Source organism: Orbicella franksi, chromosome 15, assembly GCF_964199315.1.
Source record: "Orbicella franksi chromosome 15, jaOrbFran1.1, whole genome shotgun sequence".
NCBI classification, from domain to species: domain Eukaryota; kingdom Metazoa; phylum Cnidaria; class Anthozoa; order Scleractinia; family Merulinidae; genus Orbicella; species Orbicella franksi.
Genome location: NC_138159.1, coordinates 8,034,059 through 8,060,547, shown reverse-complemented (window position 1 = coordinate 8,060,547; position 26,489 = coordinate 8,034,059). Strand labels below are relative to the sequence as shown.

The 26,489-nt window shown below is 37.8% G+C and overlaps 1 protein-coding gene and 2 long non-coding RNA genes across 4 annotated transcripts; 1 reads left to right on the top strand and 2 right to left on the bottom strand.

Annotated features, from left to right (window-relative positions):
• Positions 1-2,102: 2,102 nt before the first annotated feature.
• LOC145470738 (uncharacterized) lies at positions 2,103-5,146 on the bottom strand. The gene is made up of 3 exons (XR_014042530.1): positions 4,936-5,146; positions 3,272-3,345; positions 2,103-3,101 (listed from the first exon to the last, which is right to left on the bottom strand). It is a non-coding gene; the product is annotated as an uncharacterized LOC145470738 (long non-coding RNA).
• A 7,905-nt stretch (positions 5,147-13,051) lies between these two features.
• Positions 13,052-19,348, top strand: LOC145470737 (uncharacterized). 2 transcript variants are annotated; one of them, XR_014042529.1, is made up of 6 exons: positions 13,052-13,130; positions 14,071-14,145; positions 14,873-14,957; positions 15,662-15,734; positions 17,656-17,764; positions 18,649-19,348. It is a non-coding gene; the product is annotated as an uncharacterized LOC145470737 (long non-coding RNA). The 2 variants fall into 2 exon arrangements; XR_014042528.1 differs by having other exon boundaries at positions 17,656-19,348.
• Positions 19,349-19,723: 375 nt separating this feature from the next.
• On the bottom strand, positions 19,724-20,787 carry LOC145469192 (uncharacterized). Its single transcript, XM_081452887.1, has 2 exons — positions 20,604-20,787; positions 19,724-20,340 (listed from the first exon to the last, which is right to left on the bottom strand). The coding sequence occupies exons 1-2, from the start codon at positions 20,785-20,787 to the stop codon at positions 19,724-19,726; spliced, it is 801 nt and encodes a 266-aa protein (XP_081309013.1).
• Positions 20,788-26,489: the final 5,702 nt, after the last annotated feature.

The following is a 26,489-nucleotide window of genomic DNA, read 5'->3' as shown; positions in this document are numbered from 1 at the left end:
ACTTCTAGAATTTCCCTTCACTAAATGTAACATTCCGTCACAACAACAATCGATTTCAATTATATTTTCTCCCCTTTCTGTTATTTTTGATTTCATTTTCATTGCTTTATGTGGCTGTTGTTAATACGAACCCCTCCCGCCAAAAAAACAAACAAACAAACAACAACATTTGAATAGTGTCCATTTCCGGCCCTATTTTGAAGCTTCATAAGAATTGTAACCTTTCTGTTTCGCACTTGCTTACAATTAATTTACCTATTTTCGTTTTGTTCAGTGCCTTACAGTGATCAGATCTAATCTCTCCTTACATCAACAACGCAAAATCAAGCGAGCAGGTCGGCTGAAATAAGGAATTGCCATCGACACCATTATTTTGTTACTGAAACAAATTCTCTCAGTTCGTACCATAAGAAATACATATACAGCAGTAAGGAGAATTTGCGTGTCACATTAGGGCAGAACCAAAACTAACTAATTACAACCATTCGTACTTCTATCTATTGCTTTCTGACTAAAAGAACTTGTTGAGCAAGTTGTAATGCCGGAGTTTTCTTCGCCGGTTTGTTTGCTACGGGAAATCATCTTATGTCCATTGCACAGTAGCGGAAAAGTGCGAGCTTTCATAAGGAGAAGTTTCGCAGCGACTAAAACCTACAACTGCCAGTTTTCTTAGACAGGTCTTTTTCGACAGAGAAATTGATCTTCTTTACGGTACTGAGAATTCAAAGACTTCGTCGGAATTTCTCGTTTTGATTGCAAAGATCAGACACGCGAGATCTCACGAGTTCGTAAACCTTGGCAGTTTCCTTGCTACCTTTGTTTTAATTCGTATTTTCTTAGACCTAAATATGCTAAGAAAAACGCAATTTATGCAATGATATGGAGACATGTATGTATGTACTGTACTTACAACTGTCCTGTATGGCGGAATCTAAGACTGTCCCAGAAATTCTGAAGTTCACTTCGTTCTTTGTGTAATGCCGTGAATCCAAATTGTAAAGCAAACGAGATTCAAAACTTAATCAATAGAATGTGCTCTGTGAAGCGTTATTTGATCTGCCCACATTCCGAAGTCTACAAAAAAGATGACTTGTCATTTTAGAATGCTTGGATTAACAAAGAGGTCAACATATGAAGTGATCATCACTATAATTAGCTTTTTATCGTGACTTCCCTTCCTCATGTTTAAGCCAAAGGAATAATGACTTGTTTTTCACTGCTTTATCAGTGTTCCTAAAAGTTACTAGTAGCAAAAAAGTAGGGTTGGACAAAAAAGTAAAAACGAAAACACGGTCTTTAGTAAACCGCTCGATGTATCCGTTGCGACAACTACTTCAGTCTTCATCTTATATATTGTCAGATCAGCATCTTATTTCTTACAACGTATATCGGAGAAGGAAATAACAGTGATGGCAAAGAAAGCCTAAAACGGCAGAGATCACCAAAAATCACAACGGACACACAAGAAATGAGTAAGTTTTATTAATCTTATAAGTAAAATGTTCGTATTTCGGAATATTTAGCGTTCTAAATCGACCGTATTTCGTTCCCCATACCGCTACTTTCCCTTATAAAGCGTTCAAATTCTCCACGGCTCCTCATGTAATCTAACACTGCGTCAGTTCAGACTCGACTCGGGAAGAAGTTTCTCAAGTGCTTCTTTTCGCCGAATTTTTACTCGTAATCGCGGATAGGAAAATGCTTAGTTAGATATTTCTTGTTGATTTTGAGTTAGGTTGAGACAGAGAAATGGCTTTAGTGTTTTAGTGGATGTTCATGAAATGACCATAAATCGAAAAGTTCTATGTAAACAATACGCCAGCAGAGAAAAAATATTGAAGTCCCAAACATTTTATGTGTTTTTTTTTTTTTGAGAACCTTATTGACTGCTCTCACGAAGGGAATAAAATATTCTGACCCACTGTTTTTTGCCTAATCATTTACTCCCCAAACCCAACATTTGTGCTAAGTTTGAGCGAAACCGGTGATTTGAGCTGTATCACCTCCTGCCTGGTTCGCCTGGTTTTCTCGTGGACACACTCTTAATAAATGTAGTTTACGATAAAAATACAATTTGAGCGAGGTTTTCCACAGTCCGCTTTTTCAGATTTCTAATGGGAAGTAACCCTAGTTCAACCTTATAGACAGTTTCACGACGTATCTCGGTAAAGTCAAGTGTACAGGTCTAGAGAATTTTTAAACTGATCACCCCTACCAACAATCATAAGAACTCCTTGGAGAGGTCCACGAGAGATAATTTGTTTGCTTTCAAAGGACAATGTGTCAGTGATTGTATGACTGCCTGAGCAATGTTAACATTTGATGGTTTTGAACGAGACCGCGAAACAAGCGATATTCATTAAAGTTCAACTCAATAATGGACACGTTCCCGGCCAAGTATTTGCAGTAATCGCGGCGGTTTAATTGTATAACATGGCAACAAGAGGACTTCATTGAGAGATCGGTTTGTTTTGCTTTTCGCAGTGACCTTTGTACGACAAACATTTACTATGGTAGTTTTGCAGTTGACTATAGGGATGGAAAGAGAACCTTCTTTGGAACAAAATCGCTTAGATTGCTATTTGATTTATCTTGAAGTTCGGCCGCAAAACATTCGCTGCCAAGAAGTGTATTGCCGATTTTTATGTTACTTTGCCATATCCCAAAATTAGAAATTACATATCCTGCTGAGGTTCTAGTTCATCAAATATAATACCCTCCAAAAACTTCATGTTTCACAATTGCGTTCAGTGCCTTACAGCGATCAGATCTAATCCTCTTCAGAACAACGACAACGCAAAATTATGCGAAGACCCATCAACACAATTTTTTGTCACTAAAAAGAATTCCCTCAGCTCGTAGAAATAGAATATACACCAGTAAGGAGAATTTCTGTGTCACATCAGGACAGTATAAAAACGATTGACTAAAAAACTTGGTGAGCACGTTATAATGGCAGAGGTTACGTTTTTTTGCCGGTTTGTTTACTGCGGGAAATTACCAACTAAAATTAAAATGCCTCTGAACAACAAACGTGTAAAATACCTGAAACAGACTTGGTTTTGCTGAATTGTTGTCCTGTTTCTTCAAATGATCAAAATCTGCAATAACAATTCAATGAACATTGACGTTAATACAACCTTCCTACTTTGGATAAATAGTTTTTTCCTTAGACTTTTTACAGTGTTAACAACAACTCAGACGAACTATTTATTCAGGCAATCGAAACGTGAATCTGTTACCACCTTGTTATCAAATGACAAAGTCCTACCTTCTGATGCTTCGGCTCAAGTCAGCACCACAAAGGAATCGCCACTTCCTCCTTTTTATTTCTTTACCAAGCACCTGTGAATAAATCAGAAAGCTTCGACGTCAGATTGAAGGAAACGGAAAGAGCCTATAAGAGTGACATGCATTTTTCCTACGACAATCCTGGTCAGAATCAAATAAGAAATAAAACCACCCCTCCCCACGAATCAAAAATCAACGATAGACCGGCGCTAAACCCAAAAAGAGCCATTTCTTTCCCATCATTGAAATTGTCCAAGATTGTAAATTTTTTACCCTTAGTGACACTGTGACAATCATCTCTATGTTGTGCTTATATAGAGAGAATTGATTTGCCGCAGTGATCAGTACCTCACGTGTGTTAAACACGTACAGTGTATCCTTCCTTGCCAATTGAATTTCCTGAAACAACTTGATCTTCAACTCTAAGTTTGTGTCTTGTCGCTGTGTAGGTTGGCTCGATTACCAGCCGCTTTTTGAGGAACAAAGACCGACTCGAGACTGATAGCGGCGGCAATCAACCTTAGTCTATAAGCATATTTTGCGTTTTTGAAGACCACACTGTAAATTACATTGACGAAATGAAACTGCCTCAGAAAATGGAATGTTTCAGTAGAAAGTAACAATTCTAAAACACACATTTTTATACTCTTACATTTTATAAGTTCAGCAATAGAAAATGAAAGTAAAAATGTGCGAGCGACGGGTTACCTGATGTCGCCAAAATACGGGATTGACAATGATGGCTTAGAAATCACGAGCTGACCACAAGACATAAACCTAATAAAGGGTCAACTTGAACTAGACTGAAGTAGACTTCTAGAATTTCCCTTCACTAAATGTAACATTCCATCACGACAAGAATCGATTTCCCTTATATTTTCTCCCCTTTCTGTTATTTTTGATTTCATTTTCATTGCATTATGTGGCTGTTGTTAACACGACCCCCTCCTGCCAAAAAAAACAACAACATTTGAATACTGTCGATTTCCGGTCCTAGCTTCAAAAGAACTGTAAACTTTCTGTTTCGCCCTTACTTACGATTAATTTACCTTTTTTCGTTTTGTTCAGTATGTTACAGTGATCACATCTAATCTCCCCTTACAACAACAGTGCAAAATTAAGCGAGCAGGTCGGCTGAAATAAGGAATTGCCATTGACGCAATTATTTTGTTACTGAAACAAATTCTCTCAGTTCGTACTATAAGAAATACATATACACCAGTAGGGAGAATTTGCGTGTCACATTAGGGCAGAACCAGAACTAACTTATTACAACCAATCGCACATACTTCAATCCATTGCTTTTTGACTAAAAAACTTGGTGAGCAAGGTCTAATGGCGGAGTTTTCTTCGCCGGTTTGTTTGCTACGGGAAATCATCAAATGTCCATTGCACATTAGTGGAAAAGAGCGAGCTTGCATAATGAGAAGTATCACAGCGACTAAAACCTACAACTGGCAATTTTCTTAGGCAGATGTTTTTCGACAGAGAAATTGATCTTCTTTACGGCACTGAGAATTCAAAGACTTCGCCGGAATTTCTCGTTTTGATTGCAAACATCAGACACACGAGATCTCGCGAGTTCGTCATTAAACCTTGGCATTTTCCTTGTCATGGAGACATGTATGTATGTACTGTACTTACAACTGTCCTGTATGGCGGAATCTAAGACTGTCCCAGAAATTCTGAGGTTCATTTCGTTCTTTGGGTAATGCCGTGAATCCAAATTGTAAAGCAAACGAGATTGAAAAATTTGATCAATAGAATGTGCTCTGTGAAGCGTTATTTGATCTGCCCTCATTCCGAAGTCCACAAAAAGATGACTTGTCATCTCAGAATGCTTTGATTAACAAAGAGGTCAACATATGAAGTGGTCATCACTATAATTAGCTTTTTTATTATGAATTCCCTTCCTCATGTTTAAGCCAAAGAAATAATGACTTGTTTTCACTGCTTTAGCAGTGTTTCTAAAAGTTCCTAGTAGCAAAAAAGCAGGGTTGAAGAAAAAGTAAAAACTAAAACACGGTCTTAGGAAAGCGCTCGATGTATCCGTTGCGGCAACTACTTCAGTCTTCTCCTGAATGTCAGATCAACATCTTATTTCTCACGACAAATATCGGAGAAGGGAATAACAGTGATGGCAAAGAAAGCCTAGAACGACAAAGATCACCAAAAATCACAACGGACACACAAGAAATGAGTAACTTTTATTAATCTTACGTGTAAAATGTTCATATTTCGGAATATTTAGCGTTCTAAATCGACCGTATTTCGTTCCCCATACTTTCCCTTATAAAACGTTCAAATTCTCGAAGGCTGCTCACGTAACCTAACACCGCATCAGTTCAGACTCGACTCGGGAGGAAGTTTCTTAAGTGCTTCTTTTCGCCGAATTTTTACACGTAATCCATAGGAAAATGCCTAGTTAGATATTTCTTGTTGATTCTGAGTTAGGTTGAGACAGAGAAATGGCTTTAGTGTTTTAGTGGATGTTCATGAAATGGCCATAAATCGAAAAGTTCCTGTAAATAATACGTCAGCACAATCTAGGATCACGTGGTCAAAAGCAAGCTGCCTTCGAAAAATGGCGGGTGTTGTGTTTCCCGAGGTAAGACATTTTGGCGTTTTTTTGACGTTTGACGTTTTTCTGTTTTTATTTGCTCTTCTGTGGCTTGTTCTTATACTATCATTAGCAAAATGTACTCCTTTATATTGAAAACTAACTTGCAGCGTAAGGAAGCGTTTTTAGAAGGTAAATTCGAGCACATTAACACTACATACCACAGTCAGTACATAAACTACTAGATCACTAGGCTGGTCTTCATAGCAAACAGTGTTCAAGAGCAAATAGTTGTGCATATTTTTGAACTCTAAATTTTAGCACAGTGTTTTAAAGGTAGATTCTGTCGATAAAATAATTTGTGTTAGTGTTGAAACAATTTCTGGTAGATTACCTGATGTATTTAAAGCCTCAGTGGACCATTTTCCAGATTGGTAATACGAATTAATTTTATACGTGATGTGTAAGCTGCCTCATGTAAGGAACTAGGCAAACTGCAAACCGAAAATTATAGCACACTGTACTTAATTGAAAGACAACTCAATGCAGAGGATTTTTTGCTCAAATGTTTAGAATTTGTTTTTTATTTTTCTTTTTTGAAAATTCATTATCAGGGGTTTCAATAAGATTTTTAGCAGGTGGACATTAGACTTTGACAGCCAGGCAGAAAAAGTGTAAGGCCCAAAGGGCCTTGCAAAGGTACGGGGCAGAAAATTTTGAAATTCTAGACTTGCGTAGATGCTTGCAAGAGTTTTTTAATTCTCTGTTTTTTGTTGTTGTTTTTTTTATATATATAAATATAGTGAATGGTAAAAAATTTAGCAAACACGCGAACAGGGTTCTGCATTGACTTCTGTGATGTGCGAGTCTCCTTCTTGCCATCATTTAAAAAGCGAATTAATAGCACAGAATGAAGGTTTTCAGTGTCCCAAGCATGATATTTTTTGTCTGCTGTTTACAGAAAAATGAAACTTGAAACTCAAACTTGGTCACGTGCTGGGCAACCAGTGAAAACAGCAAACCAATTGAGGTGACTATCTATAATTAATTTCATTGCCTAACTTCTGGGCTTTAACACTTAATAGACGACAAAAAGAAGAACATTCTCAAGTATGTTTTTGAAATTATTATGTTATTGTCGCTATAAATATAAATACCGACGAACCATGAACCGGTGAGTTCCGCAGTAATTGGATTTCATGGTTAATTTCATACGATTTACTCTTGTGGGGAAATGTGGAAGTACATTTAACATTTCATTATGCAAGTGAAAGGTTTTCAACAAGAAGACTGCTAATTAAAACAGGCTCTTTGGTTGAAGTTTCCTATGTAAATAGATACACCTAATTGCATTTAACGTTGTATAATTTATAGTTAAATGGAATTTAACATAGTTAAAGATTAGGAGCTTGTCTGGTCAGTAGCGTTTTTTGTAGGCGGTTGTTAGTGCCTTGGCTGTCTGCTAGCGTTTGTTTAGCGTTTGGTGCATTCTGTAGTGTTTGATATAGTTCAATGAAATTTTACATAGTTTATGACCAGGAGCTAGTCTGGTGAGTGTTCAGTAGCATTTTTTGTAGGCGTTTGTTAATGTCTTGGTTTGTTAAGCGTTTGGTGTGTTCTGTAGCGTTTGCAGATGTTATGTGGCTGTGGAAGCCCTGGGGCTGACATTGTCCAGTGGTATTCTTGGTTAGTATGTGTGTTGTCGTCCCATGTGCTTGCAGTGTGTTCGTTGCTCTGTTAGCATGGCATTGGGGGTTGAATTATAGTAGTAGAGCGGTTCTCCCTATCCCCCTGCCCCCCTCTTTTCAGCAGTTTTTTTTTCTTTCCACTGAGTCATCTGGCTTAGTGTGACAGGTGCCTGTAGGGGGCCTGGCACGCTGGGGGCTCGTGGCTTGGTCGCAGGTTGGGCAGGCCAGTCTGGTGTTCTAGCACCTTGGGATGTGACTGCAGTTGCAGCCCCCAGGCTTCGTAGGTACCTTCCCTCCACTAGTGACTTGGGTGTTAATATAAAAAAACGCAAAAAGCAAAAAGCCAAATAGGAATTAATTAGCCAAATTTAAATTTCCATTGTTTTCAGATACTGTACATGAATGAAATATAATTATAACGTACATGAATAGCATGAATGAAAAATGTATTTTTTATTCATGTACAGTATTTAAGAACAATGGAAATTTAAATTTCCCAAATTAATTCCTATTTGGCTTTTTGGTTTTTTTTTTGTGACAACATTATTGCAGTTAGGTGTATGTAAATGATGCAGTTCTCCTAAGTAAGATTACCTGCAAAAAACTTTTTACTTCTCACTTCACAGTGCTACTGTGACACAAAGTAGATAAAACCCTTTAAACAGATTGTGCCCCAAAGTTTATTTCACATGAAGCTCCACCTACCTCTGGACCTTTTCTTCGCTGGAGCAGAAAATTATTGAGTTATTTGCTGTGTAATTTGACACTTTTCAAGTTGGCTTGTGTGTGTAACATGTTTCCGCAAAGCATCATTAGGCAAATTTGCAGGCCAATTTGAAGATACGACGGAGATAATGCATACTTTTACCAGCAAAATTGTGTTTTGTATGACTTGAAATAACCTAATTTTTTTAGATGACTGTTAACCTCACAGAAATAGCATAGGGCAACAACAGTACAATATAAATTATGAGTGAAGCCGCTGGGGAAAGTTCTCTTCACAGCCAGTCAATTTGTCTGGTGCCCGGCCGTTAATGAAACTGCTGTTCATTATTGTTATGCAAAACAAAGGGAAACCATGAGATGATAAATATTATAAAACAAATCATACACGTGACAAGAATCTTTGGAATTACATGTGCATGTATAAAAAAAACTACTGTATTTACGGAGGGTAACACATAACAGCAAGACAAAGAAAGCCTGAAAGAATTAATATTCAGGCACCCACTGCTAGAAGCAATACAGTCAAACCTCCGATAAGTGGACACCCTTGGAACTTTGTCTGCAAGTGTCCACACAATACAGGGTGTCCACTTACATGTATGTAAGGAAGATTAGATAGTTAACTTAGGTTCAGACTGATGGGTTAAATTACTAAACTAGACTTAAAAATTAATAGGAACAAAAAATAGACTAAAAATAGGAACCAAATATTAATTTAATACATGTATGTCTGTACGTATAATGTAATCTTCTTGATCATAACTAACTCTAGCACTCTAGTGATCACTAGTAAAACTTCAATTTCCATTTATTCTAGAGTCTAACAATGTATAAACATGGAAAATTTCATAGATGACACTCATTTATTACACATTTTTTTTTATTTTTTTAGTATATTGCTTTAAGTAGAAACAGGTTCTTAGCAGTTTGCATGGCAGGCAAATTCTGGTTGCATGGCAGCTGTTATAGATCTACATGAAAGCCTTTAGTTATTTATTTTCCCAGCATACATGTCCTGCATTCATTTTTGGGTAGTGGTTGCTATCATTCTGCATGCTATAAACAAAGTTTCCCCTGTGCTGTTTTTCTACCATTTATCTTAAGACAGGTGCCTCTTGTTTCAATTTGCAGTTTTTTCATTGCTTAACTGTACAAGGCTTGAATGCTTTTAAGACCTTTCTTATTTGTTACAAGATAGAAAACAGAGAAGCATCAATAAAGTCTATGTGCTGAGAATTGTATGGAAAAACAATTCACTTTGAGATTTAGATCCCACATAAGGTGAGTCGATCATGTGATTTCTCTGTGTTTGATTAGAGTGGTTATTGTTTTAATAATAAGTATGATTACTTTTGTAACCTGTTCTAGGAACAGTCAACACATAATGCAGGCAAAAATGAAACAAACAGGGAAGTGGTTGTTTCACTGTTGTTCAGCTTTGTTACATGTTTGTGACCAAATAACCTACATGTAGCTGTGCCTGGGGTACCGTCGTTGATGAATGCTTATTTGTAGGAGGAGGGACCCAAATCAAATTTCCTTCCAATGTATGTATCAGTGCTTCCTTAACCATTTAGCTTCATGCTATTTAGTTTATAACTTGTTATTGTGGAAATTGAAGAGAGACTGTGGTCTGATGGTTAGTGCACTGGACTGCACGTCAAGCAGTCTTTGGTTTGTTCTCAGACAACACCTTTTACTCTCACAGTGCCTCTCTCCTGTGACCCAGGTCCACAACTATGTGAATTCAATGCGGGAGGTAACCCTGCAACAGACTAGCATCCCATCATTTTATGACTAACATCTATAACGCTCAGCTTGTTCAAAATTTTGCAGCCTGATTGTTTGGGGTTGCGAAAAATATGATCATACATGTATCTCAATAGGTTTAAGATCATTTGGTTGGCTAAATTTACACACCCGCTTTCAGTGTTACGTGCATAGGCTACATCTTTTGGCACGCCATCTCTCGAGATGCAATGTAACCTGGCCTACATAAAAAATGCAAGCCTAACCGATTTCTTTAGGGTCGAACTCGACTTTTCGTAACGAATAAGGCTAGGAGCATCAAGAATTCATTCTGTGAGAGATAAATCAACTGTTTTGAATGTTAACATCTTTTGAATATTAAAAGTGATAGCGGCCTAATTCTACTGGAAGTCAAAATTGAGAGCCAATCGACTACACTCAAATTGGGAAACATTCAAAGTGCACAGTCTTCAGGGATTTGAGGTCAGTAATTATCATTTATTTGTCATTTCCTCTACTAATAACTGGAAAAATTGCCATTTTAACTGTTACACTCTAAACAGTCTTTTAGCTGTTTACAAGCATGTCGAGAGATGACATGTCAAAAGATGGTTGAGAGATATCGTCTATGCGCATAACACTGAAACTAGCAAGTGTAATGTCAAGCAAAGACTTTTTGTCATTGATGCAGTTAATATGCAATCCATACAAATGTAAATGTCTTAATACATTTGTCAGATAAATTTGTACTTGGTCTACTATCCAGGACAGACCTAGACAGATGGGGGCAGCCTTAATATTCCATCTTAAAGAATTGCTGCCGGCCAGCATGCCTTTTATTACCAGGGAGTAAAAATATTGAAAGACCTAAATGAGGGTTTGAAGCAAATAACAGACATGAAAGTTTTTAAGACAATTTTAATTAGTGAATTAATTTGTGATGTTAAGATAGGGATGTGAACAATATAATTGTACCCAGTTTTTCTGGCATTGTTTGTTTTCTGTATTTTAATATTGATGCTGAAAAACACTTTTCAGGGATGCTCAATAAAGTGTATGTGCACGTACACATATGTTTTATATCTAGGAGGTGGCGTTAGAGGTTTTAGGGTTAGGTTTGGAAAATTTGGACTGGGAGTCAATTTATCTACTACCTAGGATATGTACATTAAGCATGAAATTAAGGAATTTTCAGTTCAAATTCCTCCACAGGAGAATAGCTACAAATTCTTTTCTATTCAAAATTTGTTGTTTTGTCAAACAGCACAAGAAGCATTGCTTCATCTTTTCTGGGAATGCCCGATCACCAAAGCCTTTTGGAATAGCGTTCAACAATTTTTCGTCTCTGTTGATTTAATACCAGCCTCACAAGTTTTAACTTTATGTTGAAAGCCTTGTTATTCAATCATTGTTTAGTACTTGTTAGATTTTACATTTACTCTTGTAAGTACAAAAATGTTCGACCATCCTCAATAGAATACGTTAATCGGGTTAGATGCAATTAAAAAGTAGAAAAACATGTTTCAATTATTACAGGAACACAAAACGCATTCCAACAGAAGTGGCACAAAATACTCTAGTCATTATAACTCCCTGATCTCTCCTTTGAACTTTTGTTTTAAGAGGTAATTTAATTGAACAATGTTTAGGTTCTCCATTACATTTGAACAGCTTTTAACTTAGCATATCATGATCCTATATATTTTTTTTCCTGCTCATATTTACTTTCGTCAGTTGTTAGAATAGTGTATTAGCAGCAGCAGTAGTATTGTATCTCTTAGTTGTATTATTATTAATTTTTTTTGTCCCTATTAGTAATATCGTTGGTATTTAGAGTTAACTCCTGTTAAAAAGGTTGTTATATTGTTAGTGTTGTAAGCAATGTTTATTGGTATTGTAATTTGTAATTTGTAAGTAGTGATAGTGCTGTAAGTAACTTCAGTTTTTGTAAAATTGTACATAAAGTGTAGTATTGCAATTAAAAAAAAATGGTGGCGTTAGAGGAGAAATACATTGTACCTCTAATCACTTTATATGCTTCCAAAACCAGCATAAGCTGTGGTGTTTTGGATCACTTGGCCAGACACAGATAATTTCTACCTTACCTTCATTGTCAAACCTCTCCCTTATAATACTAATTAATAATTTATTGATTTATAGTGCGCTTTTTAACATACCAGGTGATCAAAAGCGCATTACAACAATAAATAACCTAAAACAATACAAGTATTAAAAATCTACAATAAAATTTAAAAATAATAATAATAAAAAAAACACTACATCATTTATTATATATACATATTTAAGAAATATTAAAAGCTAATTTAAAAAGATAAGTTTTAAGATTTAACTTAAAAGTGGAAATACATTTGATCATGCGGAGGCTAACAGGAAGAGCGTTCCACCGAGTGGGCGCAGCCACACTGAAGGATCTGTCACCAAATGACTTTTTCATTCTCCACGAAGGATGCTTTAATAAAACACCTTCAGTAGAGCGCAGTGAATAGCGTGTAATAGTCTTAATATGAATTAAATCAATGATGTAACTTGGTGCCATGCCATAGAGGGCTTTGAAAGTAAGTAATAAAATTTCAAAATTAATTCTATATCATACTGGTAACCTGGCAGTGTAAATGTATCAAAATGGGCATAATATGGTCATACTTTTTACATGACATAAGCAGCTTAGCTGAAGCGTTTTGAACTCTTTGCAATTTAGCTATTTCACAGTCCGGTAGTCCATAGAGAAGTCCATTACAATAATCAATTTTACTTGTAACGAAGGCATGCAATACCATTTCTAATTTATCCCTGGGCAGAAAGTGGCTTATTCTCTTGATATTATGTAACCAGAAAAATGCCGTACTACAAGACTTAGAAATATGGGTTGACATAGAAAAATGTGAGTCGAACCAGGCGCCTAGAGTTGAAACTTTAAAAGAAAATATGATGACTTAGTTTTAATTGTGTAGTTTGTAAAACTTAAGAGATTAAGGCTGTTGTAAAGATTAAACATTTCCTGTTTCTTACTAGATACAAACAGAGAAGCAACATTGGAGGCTATGTGAGACTCAAGAGGAGTAAAAATCACATTGAAGCATTGGATTCCATATTAAGTGAGTCTCAATTTCTTTGTGTTTGGATTCATGTACTAGGCATGCAGTTCACAATGCAGGTGGAAGATTTTAAACAAATAGAGAATTCACTGTTCAGCTATTTCAAAAAACTGTTGTTAGGTGGCTATACACCTTAGCCCTTTTGGAGTAGGATGTACAAAAATTCCTGCAATGCCTGGGGTACTGTTGTCAACAAGTATTCTTTTGTGGCAGGAGGGACACAGTAATGTCATGTTAAGTACACTGAACCACAGATCAAAAAGCCTGGGTTTGAGCCAACGTTTAGAGTCTCTACGTTGTCTTTTTGGGCAAGACACTTGACTCTATCACTACCTGTCTCCACCTGTAGTTGTACAAATGGGTACTGGGTAAATTTAATACTGGGTGGAAACCCTGCAACGGACTGGCATATGGGATAATCTGGGATAAATAAACAATTTAACCTCCATTTGGCGTGGAAATATGCTCTGATATTTGTTGGCGGACATTATTTGTTCCGAGAAGTGAACAGTTTTTCAAGAGCGTAGCTTGAGGAAAACTGTGAGCCTCGAGGAACAGGTAATGTCCAAGGACAAATATCAGAGCATATTTTCACGCCAAATGGAGGCTATTGTGATTTATTATCCTTCAAATGTTTTTTGCAACATGCATGGTTTTTAAAAATTGGGGAATATCACTCATATATTCCCCAGTTTCAGCGGGCGAATATTAAGTCACATGATGCATTTAGACCAATTGTGCGTGAGCAAAAATATTTGATGGATTATAGTCTGGGATAATCTGTGGTGGTTTGAATCACTTGGTCTGATGCAGACTTTACATGTACCGTGCCGTTATAGTCCAAACTCACCCATGTATTTTTAATTGTGTTGTTTTTAAAATTTATGAGATCAAGGCTGTCATACATGTAAAGGTTAAAACAGTTCCCATTTCTAACTAGATACAAACCAGAATGCTGTATGCTGAGACTTATGTGGAGAAAGATTAATATTGAGGCAATAGATTCCATTATCACGTGAGTCTTTGTGTTTCTTTGTGTTTTGCTGGAGTGGTTATCACTTGCTCAATGCTACTTGTGTTACTGTTTAAAAGTTCAGCTATTACTGTACATTAAATATGAGGCTCAAAAGGCTCTTAAAAGTGTCAAATAGCTGCTTGTGAACTAAACGTTTTGGGCTTGGCCCTTCTTCCTCCACCTACTGAAGAAGGGCCAAGCCCAAAAACGTTTAGTTTACAAGTAACTATTTGACACTTTTAAGAGTCTTTTGAGCCTCATATTTAAGTATGATTTAAGTGATTGCATAGCGTCATGCATCTTATGAGTTTTTGGCTCTTTCCTACTGACTCAGCTATTATGTTGCATTGTGTTCTTGGACATGACAAGTTTAACTCTCAGAGTGCTTCCCTCCACCCAGATATACAAATGGGTACTGGGTGAATTTCATACTGGGGCTACTGTTGCAATAAACTACAGCTGTAGCACCCATGTAAGCAGGGTGGGGGTGGGGGTAGGAATAGAAAGATTCCTTATCAGTTGATGTTAAACTGGGATAAGGTGTGGTAGTTTGGATTTACTTGGCCTGTTGAAGACTTCACCTCACTTCCATTGTCAAACTCCCTTAAGTAGAGTTGAAACTTTAAAAATCTGATGACTTATTTTTGCTTGTTTAGTTTGTCAAACTTGAGTGATCAAGGAATTACATAAAGGTTACAACATTTTAACAAACGCAGTTTCTTACTAGATACAAAACAGAGGAGCGAGGAAAAGAGCTGTGCTGAGACTCAAGAGGAGAAAGAATCAAATTGATACATTGGATCCCATAGTAGGTCAGTTGCAATTTTATTTTTGTTTGGTAATCATGTATTAGGAATAATTGTGCACAATGCAGGCAGAAAATTAAAATGAATAGAGATGTCACTCAGAGTTTCGCTACTTTTTAGCTATTTCAACAAACTGTTATGTGGCCGTATACCTTAGCCCTCTGGGGTATGGTATAGAAAAATTATTCAAGGTTATAAAGCCTGGGGTACTGTTGTTGAGGAGTATTGTTTTGTGGTAAGAAGGACACGGAGGTCAAATGGTTGGTTTACTGCACTGCACATCAAGCTGTCTGGGTTTTTAGGCAATGGCTATTAAGGGCCTCTGCATTGTGTTCTTGGGAAAGACACTTTACTCTCACACTACCTCTCCCCTCGTAGGTGTACAAATGGCTACTGGGTGTATTTAATACTGGGTGCTAACTCTGCGACAGACTTGCATCCCATCCAGGGGGGAGTAGAAATACTCATTATCGCTGGATGTGACAGAGACCTGGATCAATAAAGCTCTGGTGGTTTACATTACTTGGCCTGATGCGGACCCACATGTAACCTTACTTGATTTCATTTGTTAAACCTTGCCCCCTGTAGGTTTCAAATGTATGTAAAAAAAAAAAATGAAAATAACTGATAGATTATTTTAATTGTGTAGTTTTTGAAATTAAGTGCTGAAGGATGTCACAAGGGTTACAATATTTCCTGTTTCTTACTAGATACAAAACAGAGAAGAAACAATGAAAGCTATGAGGAGAAAGATTTAAATCAAGATATTGGACCCCTTATTAGGTGAGTCACAATATTCTTTTGAAAGGAAGGGTTTTTAATCACTTGATGGTCCATGCACTAGGAATAATTGAAAAATCAAAGAATTGAAACGAATAGAGATGTTTTCTTTTTTTCCACTGGTCAAATATTTCAAGAAGCCTTTGTTATTTGGCTAACCGGATACCCTATCCCTTCAGGGTCAGGCCATACAAATATTCCTTAAGAATATAATGCCTGAGGTAATGTTGTTGATGAATTTTTACTTTGTGAGACGATGGGCCTGGATCAAAAACCAATTGCTTTCCGGTTCAGGTATAAATGTTTCCTTAGCCATTAAGCCTCATGAACGATGAGCTTAAAATTTCTCCTGACAGTTTCAAATATAATCATGAAAAAAAAAAAAGCAATCAGTAAAGAGGATTTAGAGAGTGAGCTCTAATTAACTGTAACTTTTAACTTTATTGAATTTGTTGCATACTCATACATAGGAAACCAAAGTGATAAAATAATAAAACAATGTTAGCAATAAATAATTCATAGGCGTCAGCAACTGGAGCAGAAATCAGTACGATGTCCCAGTTGATATTCAGCCCTAATAAAAGACAATTACAATTGTCTAGATAACTCAAAACCTGTAAGGAGAACTTGTTTCTTGATTAAGGACTCTGAATAAGGACTAAGCAATGACAAGAAAGGTTATGAACTGGAGAATATTGTCTTGATATATCACCAAATTCGCAGAACAAAACTGGAAAAGAAATGACAGCAAAGCTGGAAATTTGGACGTGAAGTTCTAGTTGAAGAAGACCTTGTACTTTCTTAATTCAAGAGTGCCAAAGTAAAAACAAAAGTTACCTAATTTTATTTTTCTATAGAAAGTCCATGAAAATACTGCAAAGATTCGATTTGAGTGGACACACATAGGGATCTTATCCATTAATTTTGTTGCTTGAGTCACCTTGTAGAGCATAATAACAGTACCACATGAGAGAACTGCATGTGTCCTAAAAGTGCACGTGAAATAACTCTGGTTGCAAACGTCAGTCTCGTCATATGCTAAAACTTTAAAAGTGGGAGAGAAATGCTTCATAACTGTGTTCAAATCATGACATTTTTCATTCCTTTACTGATTTTTTGCCGTGACATTTTCGGATTTCCACCGGTATGCTAATTTCTCCCTGGGATTTCAGATACCACTGGGAAATGTTCTTGAAATAGCCGTCAAAGTGAAAGTCGTTTCCTGTCCTACATTTAGTTTCATAAAAGCAGTCTTGTCAAAACTTGCTGTAGCTGTCGTGTTGTCAGATCAAAGTTGAAAAAGAGAAAACCAGAATTACCCGTAAATAACTGTAAAATCTATTTCTAATGCACTACTTGTCTTGCATGTAATTCTAAGAAAACCGTTTTCGCTTGTTTACTAAGTATTGTATTTGAACAACAGTTTGATCGTTTTGATTCAATTTTTGTTTGCATTTGGTCATAAGCGTCCGGCAAATTACATAACCTTTATTTTAATGCTGTAAAAATATGAAGCTCCCCGAGAGCTTTTTATTTGCAGACATTTCTCAAGTTATATAAAGATTTGGCGACTATTAACCAGGCATGAATTTATCCTCGGGAAGGAAATGCAAATGTTGCCCGTTTTGTCGCAAATATTTTTTGCCGTAAAAAAAATTAAAGCGTGCTATTTTGCCGGCGAGCTTTTCGCCTGCAAATGTTGCAAATAGGAAGGTGAATTTTAGACTAAGAGTGCTATATATAATTTATATCATTATGTGAACTCTGTGTATTTCTATGATGATGATATATCCAAACGACAAACGCATTCCTGGTGAGAGAATTAACTTTTAAACTTTAGTCGAGCATAGACTGTATACACTGCAATGTATATTTTGTTCTTTGGCTTTTAGTTGATTGAATGTTCTATTTGTCGTTCTTTCAGGGTGTCATCTCAAGTGTACGTGAAGCGACATTAACTTGGAGAAAGAAGCAAAGGAGAGTAAAGAACTTCGTTTAGATGTTTCTTCCGTGGATCAGGTTTTATAAGTATGGTAAACTTCAAGACAAAATTTATCTCGATCGAGTTTCTTGCGACAAGATTGTTAGGGCGGAGCTCGTATAAGTGATCTCACAACACAAAACTCCAGAGTCAAAAGGAGATATTGGAATTACTGTCAATTTGTCTAGTATCTACCAAATTGTCTCATATCTTGCTAGTTTTCGAGGACGCCGCGAACTATTTCAAGTTTGTAGCTTTAAAATTAAGGTAGAATGTTAGCGTAACGTGGAACCGAATTTTCAGCCCGGAAGTCTCGTTATTAAACTCGTTGAAATTACTTGTCTAGAATTAATTTACTGAAAACTTAGTGGTTTTGGAGGACGCATTGAATTGGTATGAAAGGTTGCGCTTTTAAAAGGGCCAAGAAAAAAATTTGAAAAGAAACCGAAAAGAAACTAAGTCTTCTAGTAGAGTTGTCGTTAGAAAAAATAGTCTGCAATTTTGAATGGTGTCTGGTTTATCAATTGCTGTTGTTACAGTTGAGCCCACGGTACAGCGGTATTAGTTGCAGAGTGCGCGAAAGCGAGGCTTTCGGGTCAACACTCCAGGGGAATACAAGCGCCATATGAGGAAACTTCGAGAAAAATAATAATAATTTTGGGTTCCTCTCCGGATTTTGCATTTTTCTCACAAGAAAAGAGGCTACAATTACTCAGCGGAAACTGCCCTCGTCATTTGACAAAGCCTAGGCTGAGATCGTGGCTTTCATACCGTGTAGAAACAGCAAAAGATGGGAGTGCCTCGAGTGACGCCTGCAAACGTGAACTAATGCACAGTTGAGCAGTAGGATGTAAGATCTTTCTTCCTACCCTATTTTCGTGCAGGAATAACAGTTTTTTGCCCTCTCGAACGTATATAACGTTTTCTTTTTTGTAGAGTTGTGACTTACATAAAAGATGGATGGGAAAACAATTTCACTGAAAGTTGGAAATACTTTGCATCTGATGCGAAAAATAAAGTTGTTTCCTCGTCGAGCACGAGTTTTCCGAACACTCTACACGAGTTCCCACAGGCTGCAAACTGATGTTCCATCCAGAGGGCTGAATTTCCACCATTCACAATTGAGAACATGATGAATCACGTCATTAAGAGAAAATCAGGAGATAATGAAGGCAATAAAGACTATAAGAATTTAAATTTAAATAGTAAGGCATTTGGACTATTCAGACATGGTCATGTACAAAATATCGAAGTTGCCACTACTGAAAATGGAGACGTGATCCATATAAAGTACAAGCTCAATGTTACCGTGATCAATTCCAGAGAGCAAGCTGGTGAGATCACCTATGCCTGCTGCAGTCAGTATCTAGTTTTGTAACATCCCAGAGATGCAGCTTTTTCAAGATTGTACTCCACTGAGAGTTGTTATTGTATACAGTAATACAGTAATGTAGTACTTAAACTGAAAAAAATGCACCAATGTAAACCTGTTATGTTAGGAAAAGAGTAAACAGGTTATTATTTGATATAACTGAAATGAAGAAGAGAAAAATACATGTAGTTGTCCATTGATCATGGTGATTTGTAAATAAGCTGAAAATCTGTCAACACAAGACTTGAGGACACACCCCTTTCACCCCACCCCTTCCCTACTGGAACTGGTAGCTTAGGTTAATGCTGACAAAAAGAGTCCTGATCTTGTGTGATTAAAAACAATGACATGTAGCATGTAGCCTTGTCCCATGTGTTCAACACAGTTATTCTGTATTTTACTATTACATATTTGAAGGCAGAGCTCATTTGCCACATCTTAATCAAGGAAGGTACTCTTTTAAGTAAATATGCTAATTACAACAATCTATTTATGAAACATGCAATGCAACTGTGCTTGCAAGCTTCTTAACTCTACAAAGCCCCCTTCTAGTAAGATACCTCACCAAGGGCCTAGAGGCCTGAACCAAACCCTAGGGCACTAGATATAATCGGGGAAAAACTATCTAAAGGCAGACTTTTACTTTACAAGAGGTGGCAAAAAATTAGTGAACATTGCACACACAAAGAAAATCATGTCAATGAGGCCACTCTTGCATAGAGTTGTTGGAATAAAGTCTAAAATATGGTAGTTCTTTATACATTCAATTGCATGTTCGATAGGAATTCTGAGGGTTGCAATCCTTCGGGTTGCCAGCATTTCCTGTTTAGTAAACTGTCCTGACTGATTTATGAAGGGAGGAACATTCACCTTGACACCTTTCAAGGCTAACATTTCTTGAATATTGAACCCCCGATCTACCATGACCTCATCTCCTCTCTGTAATTTGTCAATAAAACCAGATTTACTGGTTATTTCCTTATCAGAAATACAGCCACCATAGAGATCTGAAATAAAACAAACACTGCCACTTGGAGTAATACCAACCAATGCCTTGAGGGTATTAGTGTTCTTGTAAGTTGAAAATGTGAGCTGTTGTCCTTCTGGGTTACTAGGTTTTTCTATGTACATTTTAGTTGCATCAATGATTACTGTTGTTCCCTTGTACTTGTTTTTGAAGCATGCAGGCTTGTGTAACTCAATTATTTGTCTGTCAGGGAAGATGTCTAATTCTTTGAATCTGTAGTACATAAGCTCTGTCAAAGTAACAATAATTGTTACTTGGAGCTAAATCCTCCTCAAGTAGACAAACTTTGTAGCGACATAATACAAGGAAAAAATTCCTCCTCCACTGACAAGGTCCCTTTTGGGCCTGCCTTCTCTCTTTTTTAAGCATCGTTTTGTTCAGTGTTGCTGTACACAAGTTTAGAGGCTGCATCCCTACCTAAAAAGCTAAGAACTAAGCTGAAAACTCCATAGTTTGGAAACCCAGTATAGAATCTCAACAACTTTGAATTACTCTTGATATTATCAATGTTAAAGAGACTTTGTTGGAAAATGCTTTCCAACTCTTTCCTAAGCTCTCGTTCTAGTTCAAGTTGTTTCATTTTTTCAATAAGTTCTTCTTCGAGTTCCTTCCTCTGAGCCTCTAAACATTCATTTAAGCGCCTCACTTCTTCTTCCTTTTCTTTAAGCTGCTCCATTAAAAGTTCTTTGCTTTTAACCTCAGCTTTATCAGCAGTGACACTAGGAAATCCACATTCTTGAGATGGAATATTAACAGATTCTAATTCAACTAAATTATCGACAGGGTTAGACCGAGAGTTCAGTATAACTTCGTCTTTGACTTGGTGCTTTGTTGTCTCACGTGCAGTGGAGCGATAAACAGGAGCTTTCCGCCTTGACTTTTCCACCGGTGAAAAACTGAATCTTGTAGGAACAGATCCACTTTTCTACGGTGGCCCATTAGGACAACTTTACAAAACAGAAAAAAACACAAAATAACAAAAAATATCACTGCAAACTAAATCAAAGATACTACGAATGAAGTCAAACCAGCACTGCCAATGAAAGATCGAATGCACTCCTATAATTAACGCATGCACACCGCCCAAAAATTAAAGGCACACTGCAAATAAAAGCAAAATACACACTGCAAAGAAAAGTGGATTGCACACTACAAATGAAAGCAAAATCAAACCCCAAATTAAGTAAACAAGAAATCGCACAGCAAAAAAACTGAACGCACACTGCAAATGAAAGCAAAATCATCACTGCAAACAAAAGTTAACCGCACGCCGCGAATGAAAGGGTAATAAACTATGCGCGCGCATTTCAACGAGAAGGCCTGAGACCTACGTAGTAAGCTCTAATTCGCGCGCTTTTTCCTTGGAGAAATCTAAATAACATCTAGTGAGGGTCAACTTCATGTATCAGCACAAAGTATACTATGCGACCAATACACCCCTAAACAGCACTATACATCCTCATACAATACTATACACCGCTATACAGTACTATACACCCCTATATAGCACTATACAACCCTAAACAGCACTATACACCCCTATACAGCACTATACACCCCTATACAGCACTATACACCCCTATACAGCACTATACACCCATATACCGCACTATACATCCCTATACAGCAGTTTACACCCCTATACAGCACTATAAACCCCTATACAGCACTATACACCCCTATACAACACTATACCCCACTATACAGCACTATACACCCAAATACAGCACTATACACCACTATACAGCACTATCCAGAACTATACACCCCTACACAGCACTATACACCCCTGTAAAGCACTATACACCCCTATACAACACTAGCCACCCCTATACAGCACTAGACACCCCTATGCAGTACTATACACCTCTATACAGCACCATACACCCCCATAAAGCTCTATACCTCCCTATAAGGCACTATACACCCCTATATAGCACTATACAGCACTATACACCGAAACACAGCACTATACACCCCTATAAAGCACTATACACCCCCATACAGCACTATACACCCCTATACAGCACTATACAACCCTATACAGCACTATACACCCCTATAGAGCACTATGCACCCCTATACAGCACTATACAACCCTATACAGCGCTATACATCCCTATAAAACACTATACATCCTTATACAGCAGTATACAACCCTATATAGCACTATAAACCTTTATACAGCACTATACACCCCTTTACAGCACTATACATCCCTATACAGCAGTATACAACCCTATATAGCACTATAAACCCCTATACAGCACTATACATCCCGTTACAGCACTGTACACCATTATACAACACTATACACCCCTATACAGCACTATACATCCCTATACAGCGCTATACATCCCCATACAGCACTATACATCCCTATACAGCGCTATACACCCCTATACAGCACTATACACCCCCATACAGCACTATACACCCCTATACAGCACTATACACCCCCATACAGCAGTATAAAGCACTATAAACCCAAATACAGTACTATTCACCCCTATACAGCACCATACAACCCTGTACAGCACTATACACCCCTATACAGCATTATACACCCCTCTACAGCACTATACACCCTAATACAGCACCATACACCCCTACACACCACCATACACCCCTATACAGCACTAGACACCCCTATACAGCACTAGACACCCCTATACAGCACTATACATCCCTATACAACATTATACACCCCTATTCGGCACTATACACCCCTAAACAGCACTATGCAGCACTATACACATCTATACAGCACTATACACCCATATACAGCACTATACATCCCTATACAGCAGTATACACCCCTATAGAGCACTATAAACTCCTACACAGCACTATACACCCCTATACAGCACTATACACCCAAATACAGCATTATACACCCCTATACAGCATTACACACCCAAATACAACACTATACACCCCTATACAGCACTATACACCCCTATACAGCAGTATACACCCCTATACAGCACTATACACCCCTAAACAGCACTATGCAGCACTATACACATCTATACAGCACTATACACCCATATACAGCACTATACATCCCTATACAGCAGTATACACCCCTATAGAGCACTATAAACTCCTACACAGCACTATACACCCCTATACAGCACTATACACCCAAATACAGCATTATACACCCCTATACAGCATTACACACCCAAATACAACACTATACACCCCTATACAGCACTATACACCCCTATACAGCAGTATACACCCCTATACAGCACTATACACCCCTAAACAGCACTATGCAGCACTATACACCCCCTATAAAGCACTATACACCCACATACAGCACTATACATCGCTATACAGCAGTATACACCCCTATATAGCACTATAAACCCCTATACAGCATTATACATCCCTTTCCAGCACTAAACACCACTATAGAGCACTATACACCCCTATACAGCACTGTACACCCCCATACAGCAGTAAAAAGCACTATAAACCCAAATAGAGCATTATTCACCCCCTATGCAGCACCATAAAACTCTATACAGCACTATACGCCCCTAGACAGCACTAGACACCCTAATACTGCACCATACACCCCTACACAGCACCATACACCCCTATACAGGACTATACACCCCTATACAGCACTCTATCGCACTATACACCCCTATACAGCACCATACACCCATATACAGCACTATACATCCCTATACAGCAGTATACACCACTATACAGCACTACAAACCCCTATACAGCACTATACACCCCTATACAACACTATACCCCATTATACAGCACTATACACCCCTAAACAGCACTATACACCCACATACAGCACTATACAGCACTATACATCGAAATACAGCCCTGTACACCCCTAAACAACACTATACAGCACTATACACCCCTATGCAGCACTACACACCCATATACAGCACTATACATCCCTATACAGCAGTATACACCCCTATACAGCACTATACACCCAAATACAGAACTATTCACCCCTATACAGCACTATACACCCAAATACAGCACTATACACCCCTATACCGCAGTATACACCCCTAAACAACACTATACAGCACTATACACCCCTATGCCACACTATACAACCCTATACAGCGCTATACACCCCTATACAGCACTATACACCCCTATACACCACTATACACCCGTGTACAGCACTAGACAGCACTATACACCCCTATACAGCACTATACAGCAGTATACACCCCTATACAGCACTATACACCCTGATATAGCACTATACACCCCTATACAGCAGTAGACGCCCCTATATAGGACTAGACACCCACAAAACTATACATAACACTATACATAACATAACACCCATAGCACTATACATAGATACATCTAGAAACTGTTTTTCATTGAAGCGGCTGTCATTTTGTTAACAAGTGAATACTGCTACTCTACTCACTATCTACCACAGAATAGATAGTGAGTAGCGTAGCCAATAAGCTCACGGCATTCGTAATAGAACGCTGGCAGATTTATACTAATACTGAACAGATGCACGGTAACATGGAATTTAATTATATATACACGGTCTACTATGTATTTGCATTTGAAAAATGGCAAAACGACTGGCCATACTGTCGGATGGATGTCAGTTTTCTTAAATAAAAATCAACTATCGACTGTCAACTCAACAAACGGAAGATATTTTACTTGATATCTGTGAAAGGTTAAGAAAACTATTAGCTGAGAAGGTTGAACAAGGTGATCGCTATTATCCTGTTCCCTAGCATCAAAGCATCTAGAAAACAAATTTTACCTTGACAATTATAGTTTATTATTTAAAAATAGATTGAAATGGGGATTCAAGCCTAATATATTAGCCATCATTAGTCCTATTCGAATAACCCCATCCCTTAACCTGAGCTACGGCCCAGGTGTATTCTATTCATAAGTACTGCTCGTGGTAAGAACAATACAGAAGTTGTTAATTAATAATTGAAAAACCCAAACAATGAATATTTAAAAGTCCTGTAAACCTAAAGCCACTTTAATCAGCCTGCTTAGCAGTCGTTCGTGTTAAAGAGGGTTTTTTTTGTTTGCACGAGAGGTCCTGCATAAGGATGTATAGTAATCTAAGTGCTGTATAGGGATGTATAGTGTTGTATAGGGATGTATAGTGCTGTACAGGGGTGTATAGTGCTGTTTAGGGGTGTACAGTGCTGTATAGGGGTGTATAGTGCTGTTTACGGCTGTAGAGTGTTCTACAGGGGTGTATAGTGCTGTATAGGGGTGTATAGTGCTGTAGAAGGGTGTATAGTGCTGTATAAGGCTGTGTAGTGCTATATACGGGTGTATAGTGCTGTATAGAGGTGTATAGTGCTGTATAGGGGTGTATGGTGCTGTATAGGGATGTATAGTACTGTATAGGGGTGTATAGTACTGTTAAGGAATGAAGAGTGCTATGTAGGGGTCTATATTGCCGTATAGGGATTTATAGTGCTGTACAGGGGTGTATAGTACTGTATAGGGGTGTATAATGCTGTATAGGGGTTTATAATGCTGTATAGGGGTGTAAAGTGCTTTTTAGGGGTGTATATGGCTGTATAGGGGTGTATAGTGCTGTATAGGGGTGTATAGTGCTGTTTAGGGGTGTACAATGTTGTATAGCGGTGTATAGTGCTGTATAGGGTTGTATAGTTCTCTGTAGGGGTGTATACTGTTCTATAGCGGTTGATAGTGCTGTATAGGGGTGTATAGTGCTGTATGGTGGTGTATAGTAATGTATAGGGGTGTATAGTGCTGTATAGGGGTGGATAGTGCTGTATGGGGGTGTATAGTGCTGTATAGGGGTGTATAGCGCTGTATAGGGATGTATAGTGCTGTATAGGGGTGTATAGTGTTGTATAGGGGTGTATAGTGCTGTATGGGGGTGTATAGTGCTGTATGGGAGTGTATAGTGCTGTATGGGGTTGTATAGTGCTGTTTAGGGATGTATAGTGCTGTATGGGGGTGTATAGTGCTGTATAGGGTTGTGTAGTGCTTTATAGCGGTGTATAGTGTTATATAGCGGTGTATAGTGCTGTATAGGGGTGTATAGTGCTGTATGGGGGTGTATAGTGCTATATGCGTGTGTATAGTGCTGTATAGGGCTGTATAGTGATGTGTACGGGTGTATAGCGCTGTATAGGGGTGTATAGTGTTGTATAGGGGTGTATAGTGCCGTATAGGAGTGTATAGGGATGTATAGTTCTTTATAGGGGTGTCTAGTGCTGTATAGGAGTTTATAATGTTGTATAGCGTTTATAGTGCGATATAATGCTGTATAGGGGTGTATAGTGCTGTTTAGGGGTGTACAGTGCTTTATAGGGGTGTATAGCGCTGTATAGGGATGTATAGTGC

Bases quoted from the DNA above. Each gene is read 5' to 3' on its own strand.
- LOC145469192 (XM_081452887.1), bottom strand. From the start codon at position 20,787: ATGGAGCAGCTTAAAGAAAAGGAAGAAGAAGTGAGGCGCTTAAATGAA. The intron at 20,341-20,603 runs GTAATTCAAAGT...TTACTTTGACAG, and splicing joins TAACATTGATAATATCAAGA to AGCTTATGTACTACAGATTC.